This window comes from Symphalangus syndactylus, chromosome 24 (genome assembly GCF_028878055.3).
Source record: "Symphalangus syndactylus isolate Jambi chromosome 24, NHGRI_mSymSyn1-v2.1_pri, whole genome shotgun sequence".
Taxonomy (NCBI): domain Eukaryota; kingdom Metazoa; phylum Chordata; class Mammalia; order Primates; family Hylobatidae; genus Symphalangus; species Symphalangus syndactylus.
The window spans coordinates 39,114,897-39,134,141 of NC_072446.2; the positions used below are offsets into that span (position 1 = coordinate 39,114,897).

At 49.2% G+C, this 19,245-nt stretch overlaps 1 protein-coding gene across 5 annotated transcripts in view; it reads left to right on the forward strand.

Moving 5' to 3' along the window:
• The window catches only part of SNTA1 (syntrophin alpha 1), a 36,731-nt gene that overhangs the window by 13,929 nt on the left and 3,557 nt on the right, over nt 1-19,245 (forward strand). For 4 of the 5 annotated variants that reach the window (XM_063633775.1, XM_063633774.1, XM_055265680.2 and 1 more), the window contains exons 3-5: nt 12,498-12,702; nt 17,658-17,865; nt 18,014-18,144. In XM_063633775.1, the coding sequence (XP_063489845.1) occupies nt 12,498-12,702; nt 17,658-17,865; nt 18,014-18,144 (544 nt within the window). Of the gene's footprint in view, nt 1-12,497; nt 12,703-17,657; nt 17,866-18,013; nt 18,255-19,245 lie in introns of all 5 variants that reach the window. The other variant, XM_063633776.1, reaches the window with a different exon arrangement.

The window sequence follows — 19,245 nt, forward strand, 5'->3', positions numbered from 1 at the left end:
ACCTGTAGTCCCAGCTACTCAGGAGGCTGAGGCAGGAGAATCGCTTGAGCCCAGGAGGTGGAGGCTGCAGTGAGCTGAGATCACACCATGGCACTCCAGCCTGGGCGACAGAGTGAGACTGAGACTCTGTCTCAAAAAAAAAAAAAAAAAAAAAGAAAAAAGTAATAAAAATAAACATAAATAAGGATATTAATTCATCTATCAAATTGGTGAAATTAGGTGAAGGTGTGTTTGAGAGAGTTGAGCGTGGCCCCAATATATAGTGGGCGCTCAATAAGTACTGCTTTCTCCCATCACTAAGATTCTGGAACCCTGACTCTAGGCTTCCGAGTTGATACCAGCATTATCTCTGAACCCTGGCTTGTATGGCTTGGTATGTGGTGGTGTCTTTTCGAAAAATAAACTAGATTTTTTAGAAAATTTAAAAAGTAATACATACCTATTCAAAAATATCCAGCTTAACCTGAGCAACATAGCAAAACCCTGTCTCTCCAAAAAAAAAATTACAAAAATTAGCCAGGCATGGTGGCACACTCCTGTAGTCCCAGCTACTTGGGATGCTGAGGCTGAAGGATCATTTGAGCCTGGGATGTGGAGGATGGAGTGAGCTGAGATTGTGCCATTGCACTCCAACTTGGGTGACAGAGTGAGACCCTGTCTCGAAAAAAAAAAAGAATTGGCTCATGCCTATAATTCCAGCACTTTGAGAGGCTGAGGTGGGAGGATCCCTTGAGACCAGGAGTTTGAGACTAGCCTAGGCAACATGGCAAGACCTCATCTCTACAATTTTTTTTGTTCTGTTTTTGTTTTTTTGAGATAGAGTTTCTCTCTTGTTGGCCAGGCTGGAGTGCAATGGCGTGATCTCGGCTCACTGCAACCTCTGCCTCCTGGATTCAAGCGATTCTCCTGCCTCAGCCTCCCAAGTAGCTGGGATTACAGGCACGCACCAGCATATCTGGCTAATTTTTGTATTTTTAGTAGAGATGGGGTTTCACCACTCCTGCTCTCAGGTTATCCACCCACCTTGGCCTCCCAAAGTGCTAGGATTACAGGCATGAGCCACTATGCCTGGCCCAATTTTTTTTTTTTTAGGTGGAGTCTCACTCTGTTACCCAGGCTGGAGTGCAGTGGACTATCTTGGCTCACTGAAACCTCCAGCTCCTGGGTTCAAGCAATTCTCCTACCTCACCTTCCCAAGTAGCTGGAATCACAGGCATGTGCCACCATGTCTGGCTAATTTCTGTATATAGTATAGGTGGGGTTTCACCATGTTGGCCAGGCTGGTCTCAAACTCCTGACCTCAGGTGATCTGCGTAAGGCCTCCCAAAGTGCTGAGATTACAGGCATAAGCCACTGTGCCTGGCCTACAAAAAAATTTTGTTTTTTTTGAGACTGAGTCTTGCTTTGTTGCCCAGATTGGAGTGCAGTGGCACGATCTTGGCTCACTGCAACCTTTGCCTCCCAGGTTCAAGCAGTTTTCCTGCCTCAGCCTCCCAAGTAGCTGGGATTGCAGGCACCTGCCACCACATCTGGCTGATTTTTGTATGTTTAGTAGGGACGGAGTTTCATCATCTTGGTCAGGCTTGTTTCAAACTCCTGACCTCAGGCAATCCACCTGCCTCGGCCTCCCAGAGTGCTGGGATTACAGGCGTGAGCCACTGCACCTGGCCAAAAAATTTTTAAAAATTAGCTGGGCATAGTGTTGTGCACCTGTAATCCCAGCTACTCAGGAGGCTGGGTAGGAGGATTGCTTGAGCCAGGAGTTCAAGGCTGTACCCAAACTATGATTATGCCACTGTACTCTAATCTGGGCAACAGAGCAAGACACTATCTCTTAAAAAAAAAATTACCAACAACAAGAGAGTGTAAAGGGATCATCTTATAGAGATAACCAGTGTTGATACTTTCACACATTTTCTTCTGGAAAGTTTCCATATTTGCTTTTATCACGTAATAAGTTGAGAACATGTAAGTCTCATTCTTTTTTATCTTTTTAATATTTTTTATTTTATAATTTTTTTGAGACAGTGTCTCACTCTGTTGTCCAGGTTGGAGTGCAGTGGCACAATCATTGCTCACTGCAGCCTCAACCTCCTGGATTCAAGCGATCCTCCCATCTCAGCCTCCTGAGTAGCTGGGACTACAGGTGCACATCAACACACCCAGCTAAATTTTTGTGCTTTTTGTGGAGATGGGATTTCGCCATGTTGCCCAGGCTGGTCTTGAACTACTGAGCTCAGGTGATCTGCCCACCATCGGCCTCCCAAAGTGCTGGGATTACACGTGTGAGCCACTGTGCCTGGCTTTCTTTTTAATGGTTATGTGATGTCCCATTATTGGGCTGGAGGACTACACATCTGTAGTCCTATTTACTCCTGAGGCTGAGGTTGGAGGATTGTTTGAGGCTAGGAATTCGAGGCCGGACTGCACTATGATGTACCTGTGAGTAGCCACTGCACTCCAGTTTGGACAACATAGCAAGACCCCATGTCTACAGATTAAAAAAAAAAATCCCATGGATTTGTTCGTTCATGTAACACATATTTACTGATCCCGTAGTCTGTGCCAGGACTAGATGCAGGCACCAGGGATATAGCTATGAACAAGACTGAGTAGTGAGTGTCTGCCAGTCAGGGAGTTCACATCTTGTTTTTAGCAGCCCCTACTCATGAATATTCAAGTTGTCCCTATCCTCTTGCAGGATGGACAATAGTGCTATAAGCCTTCTGTGCACCTGTGAGCACTCATCTGAAGGGTGCTTCCTGGAAGGGTTGCTGTTAGGTCAAAAGGGTCATATGCTTTTGGGATCTTGTATAGGTTGTAATCCCTGTACTACTCAAGGGTGTGGTAAGGTGAGATTTTATCCTCCAAAGTGTGGCAACCCCTGGGCTCTGCTGGTCATCCCTGTTATAGGGCCTGCCAGAGTCTGGGAACTATTTATAGTTCAGCCTTGCTAGACCAGCAAGACCTTAAAGGTCATCCCTTCCAGGGCCTGTGGAATCCCAAGTCCTCATCACACCATCCTGGGTGTATGGGTGGGCAGCCAGAACTTGAATCCTCAAGTTCAAGTTGAGGGTTGACATATCAGTGCCCATTATATAGGCAAAGAAACTGAGGCTCAGAGAGACCTTGCCTCATGCGAGTGATAGTATGGGGCCTGGATTCGAATCCTTGTCTGTCTGTCACCACATTACATGCCTATCCCCTTATACTGTCACACTAGGAACAGCAGCAGAAATCATAACCACTGCTATCTCTGGACAGCCCTGTTCTATGCCAGGCAGGAGAAGGTGCTTTACAGGTATTGAATCTTTCACTGATTTATTTATTTTTACATTGGCTTTTTTTTTTTTTTGAGACAGGGTTTCTCTCTGTCACCCAGGCTAGAGTGCAGTGGCACAATCACAGCTCACTTTAGCCTCAACCTCCTGGGCTCAAGTGATCCTCCCACCTCAGCCTCCTGAGTAGCTGGGATTACAGGTGTGCACCACCACACCTGGCTAATTTTCTGTATTTTTGGTAGAGACGGAGTTTTGCCATGTTGGCCAGGCTGCTCTTGAACTCCTGGGCTCAAGCGATCCTCCTGCCTTGGACTCCCAAAGTGCTCACAGGTGTGAGCCACTGAGCCCAGACGAATCTTTTTTTTTTGTTTTTGTTTGTTTGTTTGAGATGTCTGTCACCTAGACTTCAGATGGCTGAAGTGCAATGTCGCGATCTTGGCTCACTGCAACCTCTGCCTCCTGGGTTCGAGTGATTCTCCTGCCTCAGCCTCCCAAGTAGTTGGGATTACAGATGTCTGCCACCATGCCTAATTTTTGTATTTTCAGGAGAGATGAGGTTTCATTATGTTGGCCAGGCTGGTCTCAAACTCCTGACCTCAAGTGATCTGCTGGCCTTAGCCTCCCAAAGTGCTAGGATTACAGGCATGAGCCACTGTGCCCAGCCTCCAGCTGAATCTTTTTTTTTTTTTTTTTTTTTTTGAGACGGAGTCTCACTCTGTCACCCTGGCTGGAGTGCAGTGGGGCGATCTTGGCTCACTGCAACCTCCGCCTCCTGAGTTCAAGCAATTCTTCTGCCTCAGCCTCCCGAGTAGCTGGGATTACAGGCGCCCGCCACCACACCTGGCTAATTTTTTTGTATTTTTAGTAGAGACAGGGTTTCACCATGTTGGCCAGGCTGGTCTTGAACTCCTGCCCTCAGGTGATCTGCCCACCTCGGCCTCCCAAAGTGCTGGGATTACAGGCGTGAGTCACCGTGCCTGGCCCAGCTGAATCTTCTAATACCCTTTAAAGTAGATATATTTTACTTCTATTTTTACTTTTATTTTTTTTTTATGTTTTATTGATTGATTGATTGAGATGGAGTCTTGCTCTGTCACCCAGGCTGGAGTGCCATGGCACGATCTTGGCTCACTGCAACCTCTGCCTCCCTGATTCAAGGGATTCTCCTGCCTCAGCCTCCCAAGTAGCTGGGATTATAGGCATGTGCCACCATGCCTGGCTAATTTTTTTTTTGTATTTTTAGTGGCGATAGGGTTTCACCATGATGGCCAGGCTGGTCTCGAACTTCTGACCTCAGGTGATCTGCCTGCCTCAACCTCGCGAAGCACTGGGATTATAGGCGGGAGCCACCATGCCCGGCCCTTCCATTTTTAAAATAAGGAAACAGAGGCTCGCAGAGGTCAAGTCACTTGTCCAAGGTCACAGAGCAAGGACATTATTACAAGCCTGCCTCACTCCAGGGCCCACTTTCTTTCTTCCCTTTTTTTTTAGGTAGGTTCTCACTCTGTGGCCCAGGCTGGAGTGCTGTGGCACAATCATGGCTCACTGCAACCTCTGCCTTCCGGGCTTAAGTAATCCTCCCATCTCAGCCTCCCTAGTAGGTAGGACTATAGCTGCACGCTACCACACCTGGCTAATTTTTTGTATATTTAGTAGAGATGGGGTTTTGCTATGTTGCCCAGGCTGGTCTTGAACTCCTGGGCTCAAGAGATCCCCCTGCCTTGGCCTCCCACAGTGCTGGAATTATAGGCGTGAGCCACCACGCCAGGCCCCGGACCCACTTTCAATGTTTTTGCTCCACACTGAGAAGCCCCAGGCCTTTCAGTATTCATTCATCTAACACATTTTTTTCTTTTATTTACTTATGTACTTATTTATAGATACAGGGTCTTGTTCTGTCACCCAGGCCGCAGTGTAGTCGCATGATCATAGCAGCCTCGACTCCCTGGCTCAAGTGATCCTCCCATCTCAGCCTCCTGAGTAGCTGGGGCTACAGGTGTGCTCTACCATGCCTGGCTAATTTTTTTTTTTTTTTTTTTTTTGAGATGGAGTCTTGCTCTGTCACCCAGGCTGGAGTGCAGTGGTTTTATCTCGGCTCACTGCAACCTCCGCCTCCTGGGTTCAAGCGATTCTCCTGCCTCAGCCTCCTGAGTGGCTGGGACTACAGGCGCGTGCCACCACTTCTGGCTAATTTTTTGTATTTTTAGTAGAGACAGGGTTTCACCGTGTTAGCCAGGATGGTCGCGATCTCCTGACCTCGTCATCTGCCTGTGTTGGCCCCCCAAAGTGCTGGGATTACAGGCATGAGCCACTGTGCCCGGCCTAGTTTTTAAAAATTTTTTGTAGGCCAGGCACGGTGGCTCATACCTGTAATCCCAGCACATTGGAGGTTGAGATGGGTGGGTTGCTTGAGCCCAGGAGTTTGAGACTAGCTTGGGCAATATGACAAAACCCCATCTCTACAAAAAATAAAAAAATTAGCCAGGCATAATAACATGAGCCTCTGATCCCAGCTACTCGGAAGGCTGAGGTGGGAGGATCGCTTAAGCCTAGGAGGTCAAGACTGCAGTGAGCTATGATCATACCACTGCACTCCAGCCTGGGCTAGAGTGAGTCCGTGTCTCGAAATTTTTTTTTATTTTTTTATTTTTTCGAGACAGGGTCTCCCTATGTCACCCAGGCTGGTTTCAAACTCCTGGGCTCAAGCAATCCTCCCACCTAAGGATTCCAAAGTCCTAGTATTACAGGTGTGAGCCACTGTGCCTGGCCCAGATTTCTTTTACTGCTTACCTGGTATATGTCAGGTACTATTTTCTTTTTTTCTTTCTTTTTTTTTTTTTTTTTGAGATGGAGTTTCACTCTTGTTGCCCAGGCTGGGGTGCAATGGCGCAATCTTGGCTCACTGCAACCTCTGCCTCCCGCGTTCAAGCCACTCTCCTGCCTCAGCCTCCCAAGTAGCTGGAATTACAGGCATGCGCAACCACACCCAGCTAATTTTGTATTTTTAGTAGAGATGGGGTTTCACCATGTTGGTTAGGCTGGTCTCCAACTCCTGACCTCAGGTGATCCGCTTGCCTCGGCCTCCCAAAGTGTTGGGAATACAGGCGTGAGCCACCGTGCCGGGCCGTCAGGTACTATTCTTGATGGTGAGGATACCCTAGTGAACCGGAAAACAGGGTAGCCCCTGCTCTCAGGGAACTGACATTCTAGTTAGGGGAGAAAGGCCATGGGCTAGTAAACAAATGGCTCTATCATCTAATTTCAAGTAGGGGTAAGTAAATGATCACCCACTGAACAGACAAGGAACAGCTTGAGCTTAGAGGACAGGCTTCCCTTCAGCCAGGACATTCAGTCACAGACATTTATTAAGCACTGGGATAAGTACTGGAGATCCTGTTGCCCAAACAGATGTGTTCCCTTCTCTCAGCAACGCATATGTGACCCCCAGTCCACTTACACTGGGCCTAACGAGTGATCCTGCTCTGTTTCGCTTCCATATGTTTCCAGTGGAATCTATTCCTGGCTCTTTGGGGCCAGAGCCAGACCCTGGCTTCCCTCCTTGGCAGAGCTGGAGGTCCCTGGAAATTGGGGCCTCTGTTTGTAGGTGCCTCAGCTTCCCTGAGGAGGAAGGGCCCATGTGTCACTGCTTATCAGGCTCCCAGGCCAGGGGCTTGGCTGAGGAGGGTGGGGGCACTGGCCGGGCCTATCTTTGGAGTCTGGAGAATACTGGCCACAGGGCTGTGGTCGTGCCCTCAGCTCTCTAGGCCACAGGCTTTGGCAGCCCCACCCTGCCTTGTCGGGTGACTCAGGCAGAAATCAGAGAGGGGAGGAGGCCTCAGATTTGGGCTATTTATGGCCACACTCTGGGGCCCCCAGGACCCCACCCCCACTCTGGGACAGGCAACTTGGTTTGTGAAATGCAAGCCCTGATTCTGGCATCAGCTGGTATGCTGTCCATTTATAGCATGTTCCTGTGGGAAAGGAGGGGGACCCAGATCTGGGATGGCTGGGTGAGCAGGGATCTGGCAGTTTCTCTGGCTTCAAAGTTGACAAATGTTCATTTGCTGAGCACGTAGTGTATGAGATCTCTGCTGGATTCTGGGGACACACAGAAGAGTCAGACCAGGTCCCTGCCCTCAAAGTGCTCTCAGCCTAGTTGGGGACACAGACCCCACACAGACAATCACAGGGGAGTGAGGCGTAGGGGACTGCGGAGGTGATGAGTGTGATGAATCCGGACTGAGCATCTGGGAAGGTCACCTCAGAGGAGGTGACCTCTGAGCTGGGCCTGTCTCCTGGGCTATGGCACCTCTTCCCTCCTGCTAAATGAGCCTGTCCTGCCCTGGCATTCATTTTTCCATTCACAGAACACTGACTCTGGGTTGGTTTGTTGGTTTGAAATGGGTCTTGCTCTGTTATCCAGGCTGACTACAGCCTCAACCTTCTGGGCTCAAGCAAGCCTCCCACCTCAGCCTCCCACCTCACCCTCCCAAGTACCTAGGACTACAGATGCATACCACCATGCCCAGCTAGTTTTTTGTATTTTTGGTAGAGACGGGGTTTTGCCATGTTGCCCAGCTGCTCTCAAACTCCTAGGCTCAAGCGATCTGCCTGCCTCAGCCTCCCCAAGTGCTGGGACTACAGGCGTGAGCTATTGCCCAGCCAACTCTGGGTTTGAAGAGCAAGCCCAGTTTCTTTCTTTTTCTTTTTTTTTTTTTTTTTTTTTTTGAGACAGAGTCTTGCTCTGTCGCCCAGGCTGGAGTGCAATGGCACGATCTTGGCTCACTACAACTTCCACCTCCTGGGTTCAAGAGATTCTCCTGCCTCAGCCTCCTGAGTAGCTGGGACTATAGGTGCACACCACCATGCCCGGCTAATTTTTGTATTTTTAGTAGAGACGAGGTTTCACCATGTTGGCCAAGATGGTCTCGATCTCCTGACCTCGTGATCCACCCGCCTTGGCCTCCTAAGTGCTGGGATTACAGGCATGAGCCACCGCGCCTGGCCATTTCTTTTAGGAGTTCCCAGTTTTGTGGAGGAGACAACCCCAATACACAGAATCAGAGACTTAGGAAGTGTGGGCAAGAAAGGCTGATAAGTGAGAAACACCTATTTCTTGAGTCCTTAATACTCACCACATGCCTTACAACATTTTATTTAATCCTGACATCTCTCTGAGGTAGACTTTTTTTTTTTTTTTGGAGACAGGGTCTTGCTCTGTCGCCCAGGCTGGAGTGCAGTGGCATAATCTTGGCTTACTGCAACCTCTGCCTCCTGGGCTTAAGCAATCCTCCCACCTCAGCTTCCTGAGTAGCTGGGACTACAGGTGCACACTACCATGCCTGGCTAATGTTTTGTGTTTTTGGTAGAGACACGGTTTTGCTATGTTGCCCAACCTGGTCTTGAACTCCTGGGCTCAAGCAGTCTGCCTGCCTCGGGCTCCCAAAGTGCTGGGATTACAGGCGTGAGCCATCATGTCTGGCTGTAGTTATTCATCTTTTATTTTTTTTATTTTATTTTATTATTATTATTATTATTATTTTTTTGAGACAGAGTTTCGCTCTTGTTGCCCAGGCTGGAGTGCAGTGGTGCAATCTTGGCTCACTGCAGCCTCTGCCTCCTGGGTTCAAGCAATTCTCCTGCCTCAGCCTCCTGAGTAGCTGGGATTACAGGTGCACACTACCATGGCCTGGCTAATTTTTGTATTTTTAGTAGAGACAGGGTTTTGCCATGTTGGCCAGGTGGTCTTGAACTCCCAGCCTCAGGTGATCCTCCCGCCTCGGCCTCCCAAAGTGCTGGGATTACAGGCGTGAGCCACTGTGCCCAGCCCTATTCATCTTTTATTGACTAGCAGATTGAGGCCCAGAGAGGTAAATGACCTTGTCCATGGTTACACAGTTAGACATTGCTGGAGCTGGAATTCAAATCCAAGAGCATCTGACTCCAGACGGAACTGCATTTTCTTTCTTTCTTTTTTTTTTTTTTTTTTTTGAGACAGGGTATCACTCTGTTACCCAGACTGGAGTGCAATGGCGTAATCATGGCTTGCTGCAGCCTCTGCCTGCTGGGCTCAAGCGATCCTCCTGCCTCAGCCTCTTGAGTAGCTGGGATCACAGGCATGTGTCACCACACCTGGCTAATTTTTTTTTAAATTTTACTTTCTTTTTTTTTTTTTGAGATGGAGTCTTGCTCTGTCACCCAGGCTGCAGTGCAGTGGCGCAATCTCGGCTCACTGCAAGCTCCGCTTCCCGGGTTCAAGCAATTCTCCTGCCTCAGCCTCCCAAGTAGCTGGTATTACAGGTGCCTGCCACCACGCCCGGCTAATTTTTTAATGTATTTTTAGTAAGGACGGGGTTTCGCCATGTTGGCCAGGCTCATCTCAAACTCCTGAGCTCAAGTTATCCACCCACTGTGGCCTCCCAAAGTGCTGGGATTACAGATGTGAGCCACCGCACAAGGTTGGGAACTGCGTTTTCAATAGTGTGGAAGTTTGGAAGCTCATACAGCCTCTGAGTAGTTAGTATGATTGGACCAGAGCGTGAGATTAGGGATATGGCAAGAAGTGAAGCCAGGGAGGAAGACAGGACCTGTGGGCAGGGCCCATGTCCTAGAGGGCATTGAAGTTAGGCGAAGGGTGCAGGGGAGCCAGAGCAGGGCTTTGAGCAGGGGAGGGATGTGGCCACTTGTAGCAAGGAGTTGTAGCAGTTGCACCATTGGGGGCTGTATTTGTCAGGATGCTTTTGACTGCAAGTAACAGGAATCCAATTCAATGAGGCTTAAACATCAAAGAAAATGTATTATCCTTCCGAACATCTTGAGACAGCATGGCTCCAGGGAAGATTAATTTAGGGGCTCATGGTATCATCAAAAACTCAGGTCTCTCCATCTTTCTGCTTCACCATCCTCAATGTGTGGACCCCAAGCTTTGTGGTCAAAAAGTAGGCTGGGCACAGTGGCTCACGCCTGTAATCCCAGCACTTTTGGAGGCTGAGGCCAGCGGAGCACCTGAGGTCAGGAGTTCAAGACCAGCCTGGCCAATATGGGGAAACCCTATCTCTACTAAAAATACAAAAATTAGCTGGGTGTGGTGGTACGCACCTGTAATCCCAGCTACTTGGGAGGCTGAGGCAGGAGATTCGCTTGAACCTGGGAGGCAGAGGTTGCAGTGAGCCAATATTGCACTACTGCACTCCAGCCTGGGCGACAGAGTGAGACTCTGTCTCAAAAAAAAAAAAAAAAAAAAAAAGGTGGCTGTCATTGCGCTAGGAACAAGCTCCCTGCCAGCAACTTTGAAAGGCTAAAGGAGGAGAAAAGGAAGGCAGTGTTTTTTTCCTCACATCTCATTGGCCAGAACTGTATCATTTGCCCCTTTCTAAACCAGTCGCAAGCAAGAAGGATGTAATGATCATGATTAGATTTGACCAATCAAGATTCTCCCTCTAAGCCTCTAGGGCTCAGGGTTCTCTTAGCAAAGGAAAAAGACGAGATGGTTTTTGGCTGTCAAGTAGGCTGTGACATGTCCCACTTCTGCTGCCCTTTGAGACATAATCCAATAGTCAGTCCTGGGGTAAGTCGTTGCTACAGTGATAAGTCATTTGAGTCCTAGTCCCCAAAAGTCAGACCTAGGCTTGCTTCTCCCAAAAAAACCTGGCCCTGGTTTCTTTCAACATTGCTTCTATCCCAACCCCAACAGGGTTTGTAACTCCCTCTTATTTGCGCCCGTTTGCTTTGAATCTTATCTGAGTCTCAGAGGCATCTCCTGCGACAGAAATAGCTTCTTATCTGGTTCTTTCAGGGAGGTGGGCCAAGAATTACTTCCTAACTCCTTCCTGGGCTGTCCACTCACAGGGCATGTTGGCTGGGCTTTGACTGCAGACGTCAGATAGCTAGCAAGCCAGATGGCCCTGGGAGCAGGTGTGGTTGAGAGCAGAGGAAGAGAGGCTGCCCATGGGCTAGCAGGCATCAGGCACCCATAGAGGGTATATCCTTGTTGGGAGAAGAGAGACAAGGTCTTGGGAAAGTCTTTTTTTTTTTTTTTTTTTTTTTTTGAGAGTCACACTTCATCGTCCAGGCTGGAGTGCTCAATCTTGGCTCATTGCAACCTTTGCTTCCCATGTTCAAGTGATTCTCATGCCTCAGCCTCTCAAGTAGCTGGGATTACAGGCATGCACCACCCTGCCCAGCTAACTTTTGTATTATTAGTAGAGACAGGGTTTCATCTTGTTGGCTGGGGTGGTCTCGAACTCCTGACATCAAGTGATCCACACTGCCTTGGCCTCCCAAAGTGCTGGAATTACAGGCGTGAGCCACCATGCCCAGCCTGGGAGTCTTTTTTTTTTGAGACAGAGCCTTGCTCTGTCACCCAGGCTGGAGTACAGTGGCATGATCTTGGCTCACTGCAACCTCCTCCTCCTGGGTTCAAGTGATTCTCCTGCCTTAGCCTCCCCAGTAGCTGGGATTACAGGTGCAAGCCACCACACTTGGCTAGTTTTTGTATTTTTAGTAGAGACGGGGTTTCACCATGTTGGTCAGGCTGGTTTCGAACTTTTGACCTCAAATGATCTGTCCGCCTTGGCCTCCCAAAGTGCTAGGATTACAGGCATAAGCCAACATGCCCAGCCTGGGAAAGTCTTGTAACTACCTTCTTGTATACACTGTCTAGGAGTTCAAGACCAGCAACATGGCGTGACCCCATCTCTACAAAAAATTAATAGCTGGGTGTGGTGGTGCGTACCTGTAGACCCAGCTACTTGGGGAGCTGAGGTGGGAGGATTGATTGATCTGGGAGATTGAGGCTGTAGTGAGCTGTGATCACACCATGGCATTCTAGTCTGGGTGACAGAGAGAAACTGTCTCAAAAAAAAAAAAAAAAAAAAAGTCACATGGCCACACCTCACTGCAAAGGAGGCTGGGAAATAGAGTCTTTCTTCCAGGTGGCTGTATGTCTATCAGCCATGGGGAAAATGAGAGAAGGGATATAGGAGGGCCCTATCTCTATATAGGGATAGAGAGAAGGGATACAGTATTTTCTGCTCCACTGCCCCGTCAGAGACTTTAACCTAGAAGAATTTGTTAATATCACTATTGGACTCTTGCTTACTAAGGGTCTAATAGTGACACTGGATGTAAATTAAACTCTTAATAAGTTAGTGACAATTGTGATATGTGCTGGGAGCCCATGTCACAGTGGTGACTGCTGATGTCTCTCCCAATCAGTCAAGTATATGAAGGACGTCTCACCGTATTTCAAGAACTCTGCTGGTGGGACCTCAGTTGGCTGGGACTCACCTCCTGCCTCACCCCTTCAGCGGCAGCCTTCCTCCCCTGGCCCTACACCCGGGAACCTCAGTGAGGCCAAACACGTGTCCTTGAAGATGGCATATGTTTCGAAGAGGTGCACCCCCACTGACCCAGAGCCCAGGTAAGGCTGGGGTGGGTGGCAACTCAGACGGACAGATGCCCTGGTGTCAGGTGGTGGGACCAATGGAAAGACACCTCTGTGTTGTACGAATGACCAGCACAATACCAGAACATAGTAGGTGCTTAAAAAATAGATTGACTGGAAGCCTGAGTGAAGCAATAGAGATGATGGTGTGCTTTGCTTCTCAGTTCTTCTCCTGGGCAGCTCACATCTGGGGATGAAATTGGTCTGGGGAAGAACCCTGCGTTCCAGTCCTGGTCCTCTTTGAACTAGGCCCTTTTCCTCACTGACCTTTAGATTCTCCATTGTGAGATAAGGTTGTTGGACTCACTGATCCTCTCGTCTCTTCCCACTCTGCTGGAGCTCTGAGATGTCTGGTAACCTTTTTATCAGGGCCATGGAAAGTTACATCCTTCACATCTGAGCAGCCTTTAACAGTTCATTGATAACCTTTAACAGTTCATTGATAATACTGATACCACCTAACATTTACTGAATGTTTACTGTGTACCCAGCACTGTGTTGAGTGCTTTCCATGTACAATATTATTTAGCTCTCGCAGAGGCCCAGTGGGCAAAGTCCTATTATTTCACCTTCATTTTATTTTATTTTATTATTATTTTTGAGCCAGAATTTCGCTCTGTTGCTCAGGCTGGAGTGCAGTGGTGCAGTGATCTTGGCTCACTGCAATCTCTGCCTCCTGAGTTCAAGTGATTCTCCTGCCTTAGCCTCCCAAGTAGCTGGGACTACAGGTGCCCACCACCACACCTGGCTAACTTTTTTTTTTTTTTTTTTGAGACCGGGTCTCACTCTGTCGCCCAGGCTGGAGTGCAATGGCGTGATCTTGGCTCACTGAAACCTCCGCCTTCCGGGTTCACGCCATTCTCTTGCCTCAGCCTCCCAAGTAGCTGGGATTATAGGTACCCGCCACCACGCCCGGCTAATTTTTTGTATTTTTAGTAGAGACTGTAATGTTTTGTATTTTTAGGGGTTTCTCCATGTTGGTCAGGCTGGTCACGAACTCCTGACCTCAGGTAATCCACCCGCCTCGGCCTCCCAAAGTGCTGGGATTATAGGCGTGAGCTACCGTGCCCGCCTAACTTTTGTATTTTTTGTAGAGACGGGGTTTCACCATGTTGGCCAGGCTGGTTTCGCACTCCTGACTTCAGGTGATATGCCTGCCTCGGCCTCCCAAAGTGCTGGGATTACAGGCATGAGCCATCGTTCCCGGCTCACCTCCATTTTATAGACGAGGACAGAGACGGGGAGTAACCTACTTGAGATCACACAACCAGAAAGGGTGGCACTTGCCTCATTCCTGGTAGTCCTTTCTGCTTTGGAAGCTGCAAGATGCCTGAGTGATGGTGGTGGCTGAATGGAGCATATTTTGTCAAGTGGGATATGCAGTGTTGGAGGTGATGCTTAAGTGGTATATGCATTGCAAGCTTGGGCTGTGGGTCCTAGTGACAGCCTAGTTTCGATGCCAAGCAAATGCCCAACATTGGCTGGGAGGGCTGGTTAATGTCCAGCATCCAAATCTCTTGGCCTCGATGCCACACCTCTTGCCTGCCCCCATGAGGCAAGAACTGGTGATTCACAGGTCACTTGCAGATGCTCTACAGAAGAGCCTTTGTTTTTGTTTTTGAGACGGAGTATCGCTCTGTTGCCCAGGCTGGAGTGCAGTGGTGCAATCTTGGCTCACTGCAATCCCCTTCTCCTGGGTTCAAGCGATTCTCCTGCCTCCGACTTCTGAGTAGCTGGGATTACAGGCACCTGCCAACATGCCCAGCTAATTTTGTATTTTTATTAGAGATGGGGTTTCACCACGTTGGTCAGGCTGGTTTGGAACTCCTGACCTCAGGTGATCCACCTGCCTCAGCCTCCCGAAGTGCTAGGATTACAGGCATGAGCCATCGCCTGTATTTTTCATAGACTAATTTTTGTATTTATTTATTTTTTTTGAGACGGAGTCTTGCTCTGTTGCCAGGCTGGAGTGCAGTGGTACGATCTCAGCTCACTGCAACCTCCGCCTCCCAGGTTCAAGCAATTCTCCTGCCTCAGCCTCCTGAGTAGCTGGGACTACAGGTGCACGCCACCATGCCTGGCTAATTTTTCTTTTCGTATTTTAGCAGAGATGGGGGTTCACCATGTTGCCCAGGCTGGTCTTGAACTCCGGAGCTCAGGCATTCTGCCTGCCTTGGCCTCCCAAATGCTAGGATTACAGTCATGAGCCACCGCGCCCGGCTGTATTTTTACTAGAGATGGGGTTTCACCACATTGGCCAGGCTGATCTCAAAACTCCTGACCTCAAGATCCACCCGCCTTGGGCTCCCAAAGTGCTGGGATTACAGGGGTGAGCCACCATGCCCAGCCCGGAAGGGCCGTTTGTGAGGGTGAAGGTGAGGTAATATTAGTCCTTCCAGAGACTCACAGAACCTTAGATTCCCAGCCTGATCCCAGACATTACCTGAAACATGTGTGTATATGTTTCTAAGTGTGTGCATGTGTATATGACATGTAAATGCAAGTGCTTGTATGTATATATGAGCATTCGCATGTATATGAGTATAGATTTGTACATGTGTTTGTGTTTATATGTTATTTGTATGTGTATGCACATGTGTGTGTGCATGTGTGTTTGAACATATACATGCCTGATTACCTACATAGGTAACCTGAATATAACTGGGGTTCCATAAGGCCCACTGTCAGTGTAGTATCCCAGTCATAGGGATACAGCCTGGCAACCAAAATATAATGAAAACTACTTCAAACTTTTACTCAGTGTTAGGATTGCATTGGGCTGCAAGTACAGAAACTCCAACAAGCAATGACTTAAATAAAAGGGGTTAATTTTCCCACATGTTTAAAAAGAAGTCCAGGGGTCAGCTATTCAGGCTGCTGTAGATGCTCAAGGATGCCATCAAGGAACCAGGCTTCTAGCTTCCTGCTCTGCCATTTTAATTATGGGCGGTTTTCTTCTTCGTGGAGGCAGGATGGTGGCTGCATCCCAAGAATTGTGTTCATATTCCAGGCAGAAAGAAGACAAAAGCCAAAGAATCTTTTTCTCCTGGCATTTTGGCTATCTGTTGCTGTATCACAAACCATCCCTAAAATTTAGTGGTTTAGAAAACAATAATTTATTATTTCTTCTTGAGATGGGGGATCTCGCTCTGTCACCCAGGCTGGAGTGCAGTGGTGCGATCTCAGCTCACTGCAACCTCTGCCTCCCAGGTTCAAGTGATTCTGGTGTCTCAGCCTCCCAAGTAGCTGGGACTACAGGTGCCCGCCATGATGTCTGGCTAATTTTTTGTGTTTTTAGAAGAGATGGGGTTTTGCCCTGTTGGCTAGGTTGGTTTTGAACTCCTGGCCTCAAGTGATCTGCCCGGCTCAGCTTCCTAAAGTGGTGGGATTACAGGCGTGAGCCACCATGCCTGGCCTCAAGCCTCTTTAGTTTTGTTGTTGTTTTGTTTTACTGTTTTTTTTTTTTCTTTTTTTTTGAGACGGAGTTTCGCTTTTGTTGCCCAGGCTGGAGTGCAATGGCACGATCTCAGCTCACTACAACCTCCACTTCCTGGGTTCAAGCGATTCTCCTCCATCAGCCTCCCTAGTAGCTGGGATTACAGGCATGCACCACCACACCCGGCTAATTTTGTATTTTTAGTAGAGACGGGGTTTCTCCACGTTGGTCAGGCTGGTCTTGAACTTCCTATCTCAGGTGATCCGCCTGCTTTGGCCTCCCAAAGTGCTGGGATTACAGGCGTGAGCCACCACACCCTGTCTGTTTTTCTGTTTTTTTAAGATGAGGTCTTGTGCTGTCATCTAGGCTGGAGTGCACTGGCACCCTTATAGCTTACTGCAGCCTCAGACTCCTGGGCTCAAGTGGTTCTCCTGCCTCAGCCTCTAAGTAGCTGGGACTATAGGCAAGTGTCACCATGCCTGGCTAATTAAAAAACATTTTTTTTTTCTTTTTTAGAGATGAGTGTCTCACTTTGTTGTCCAGGCTGGTCTCGAACTCCTGGGCTCAAGCCATTGTCCTGGCTCAGTCTCCCGAAGTTCTGGGATTACAGGCGTGAGCCACCATGCCCAGCTTAGGTTTTTTTTTTTTTTTTTTTTCTGCTCTTATTAGTGAATTAGTTTGGTTCTGTGCAACAAGGAGAACCTGGGAGCTGGCCCAGAAGAGGATGTTCCTTAGAAACCAGGAGAAAGGGGCAAGATTAGGAATGGCCACACAGCAATAATTTAGGCCCTATCACACCATCATGCATGTTTGAGTGTGTGTGTATATTTGTGTGTATCTGCATACGTGTAGGCCGGGCATGGTGGCTCATGCCTGTAATCCCAGCACTTTGGGGGGCCACGCGGGGTGATCATTTGAGGACAGGAGTTCGAGACCAGCCTGGCCAACATGGTGAAACCCCATCTCTACTAAAAATAAAAAAAATAAGGCCAGGCACGGTGGCTTATGCCTGTAATCCTAGCACTTTGGGAGGCTGAGGCAGGTGGATCACAGGGTCAGGAGATCGAGACCATCCTGGCCAACATGGTGAAACCCCGTCTCTATTAAAAATACAAAAATTATTTTGGTGTGGTGGCGTGTGCCTGTAATCCCAGCTACTTGGGAGGCCGAGGCAGGAGAATTGTTTGAACCTGGGAGGCGGAGGTTGGGCCATTGCAGTGCAGCCTGGGTGACAGAGCGAGGCTCTGTTTCAAAAACAACAAAAACCCCACAAAATATATGAATATGTGTGCGTATGTCACACTCTCTTGTTCCTATGCCCCATGAGGCCCCAGCAACTGTGGCTGTAGCCCCAGCAGTGAGGGTTGCTCCTGATTCTCTCACGGACATCCCCCTGGTTTCTCCTGGTTTGGTGGTGGGTAGGGTTTCTTGGGCCAGGGTTGGGCAGCTGCAGCCTAATGGTCAGGTCCTTGTCTCCACCCATTTGTGCCTGCAGGTATCTGGAGATCTGCTCGGCAGATGGCCAAGATACCCTCTTCCTGAGGGCCAAGGATGAGGCTACTGCGAGGTCGTGGGCGACTGCCATCCAAGCCCAGGTCAACGCTCTGACGCCGCGGGTCAAGGATGAGCTGCAGGCACTGTTGGCAGCCACCAGCACAGCTGGGAGCCAGGACATCAAGCAGATTGGCTGGCTAACTGAGCAGGTGCCTGCTGGGCCTGGGACCTATCCCTCCCTCTCTTCCGCTCCTTTGGAGCTGGCCCTGTTCCCAGTGCCCCTGGCCATCTCACCCTGCCTTGGCCCTCTGCCCTCTCCTCCCCTACCCATCCTCACTGCTGTTTTGTTCCCTGCAGCTGCCCAGTGGGGGCACGGCCCCCACCCTGGCCCTGCTAACTGAAAAGGAACTGCTCCTCTACTCTTCTCTCCCCGAGACCTGCGAGGCCCTGAGCCGGCCAGCCCGTACTGCCCCACTCATTGCCACCAGGTACCCATGGGCAGGGGCAGTATGTCTCCCCCAGAACTTGCCAGGAGATGCTCCAGCAGGGCCCCAGAAGCTGGGAACTCCAGTCCTGTCCACCCTCAGCTATTCCCCAGGTGACCTGAAGCAAGTTTCTGCCCTGTCTGGGCCTCAGTTTCCTCATCTGTAAAATGGGTGCTTGGAACAAAAGGATATAAGGTCCCCACTAGCCACTCATTCATTGACACTTATGCCTTGTGCTGCATGGTTCAGAGGGCACAGAGCTGACCCCAACAGTTTCTGCCTCCAGAGAGAACCTTGTCTGGTTGAGGAGACAGACCCAGGAACAGCCATTACAGTGCAGGGTTTGTAGGAGCCACTTAACTCTATTGGGGTAGTAGAGGAAGGCTTCAGGGAGGAGGTGACATTTGAGCTGGACTTTGATGGATGAGTAGAAGTTTTCCGTTTAAGAAAGGGTGAAAGAGCATCCCATGCAGAGAGAACATCATGGTCAAAAGTACAGAGGCATGAAGGGCTATAGCGTGTTCATGCAGCTATTAGTTTGTGATAACCAGAATTCATGCAGGAAATGGAGAGAAGGGAGTTGGCAGGGCCTGATCTTGCAGAGCTTCTATTGCCTGATTAAGGAATGTTAGCTTTATCTTAAGAGTTTGGTAGTGTTGAAGGGTTTAAGCTGGGGAGTGAGGTGCTCTGGTTGCTTTAAGAGAATCCCTGTGGCTGCCACATGGAGAATGCAGCGGAGAGTGCAGGATGGAGGTGGGGAGGTGCTGCAGTCGTGCAGGAGAGATGATGGTGGCTGGGGGAGGTGGAGGTGGGTGGCAGGAGCAGATGGAGAAGAAAGGCAGCATTGGCATTGGAAACCACATGGGTGTAAAATTAACAGGGCTCCGTGCTTGCCAGATGGGGTGGATGAAGGAGGGGTCCGGAATGAACAGGAGGTTTGGAGCTTGTGTCTGAGTGAGCGTGGGACTGGGGGTGGGGGTGGAAAGGGAGGAGGCTGGAGCAAGATGCTGAGTTAAGTCCAGAGTGTGTGTGGGATGGAGAGGGAGCTTGGATAGGAAGCTTGGGGACTCGAGGGTCTGCAGCTCAGGGCTGGAAAATGGAAGG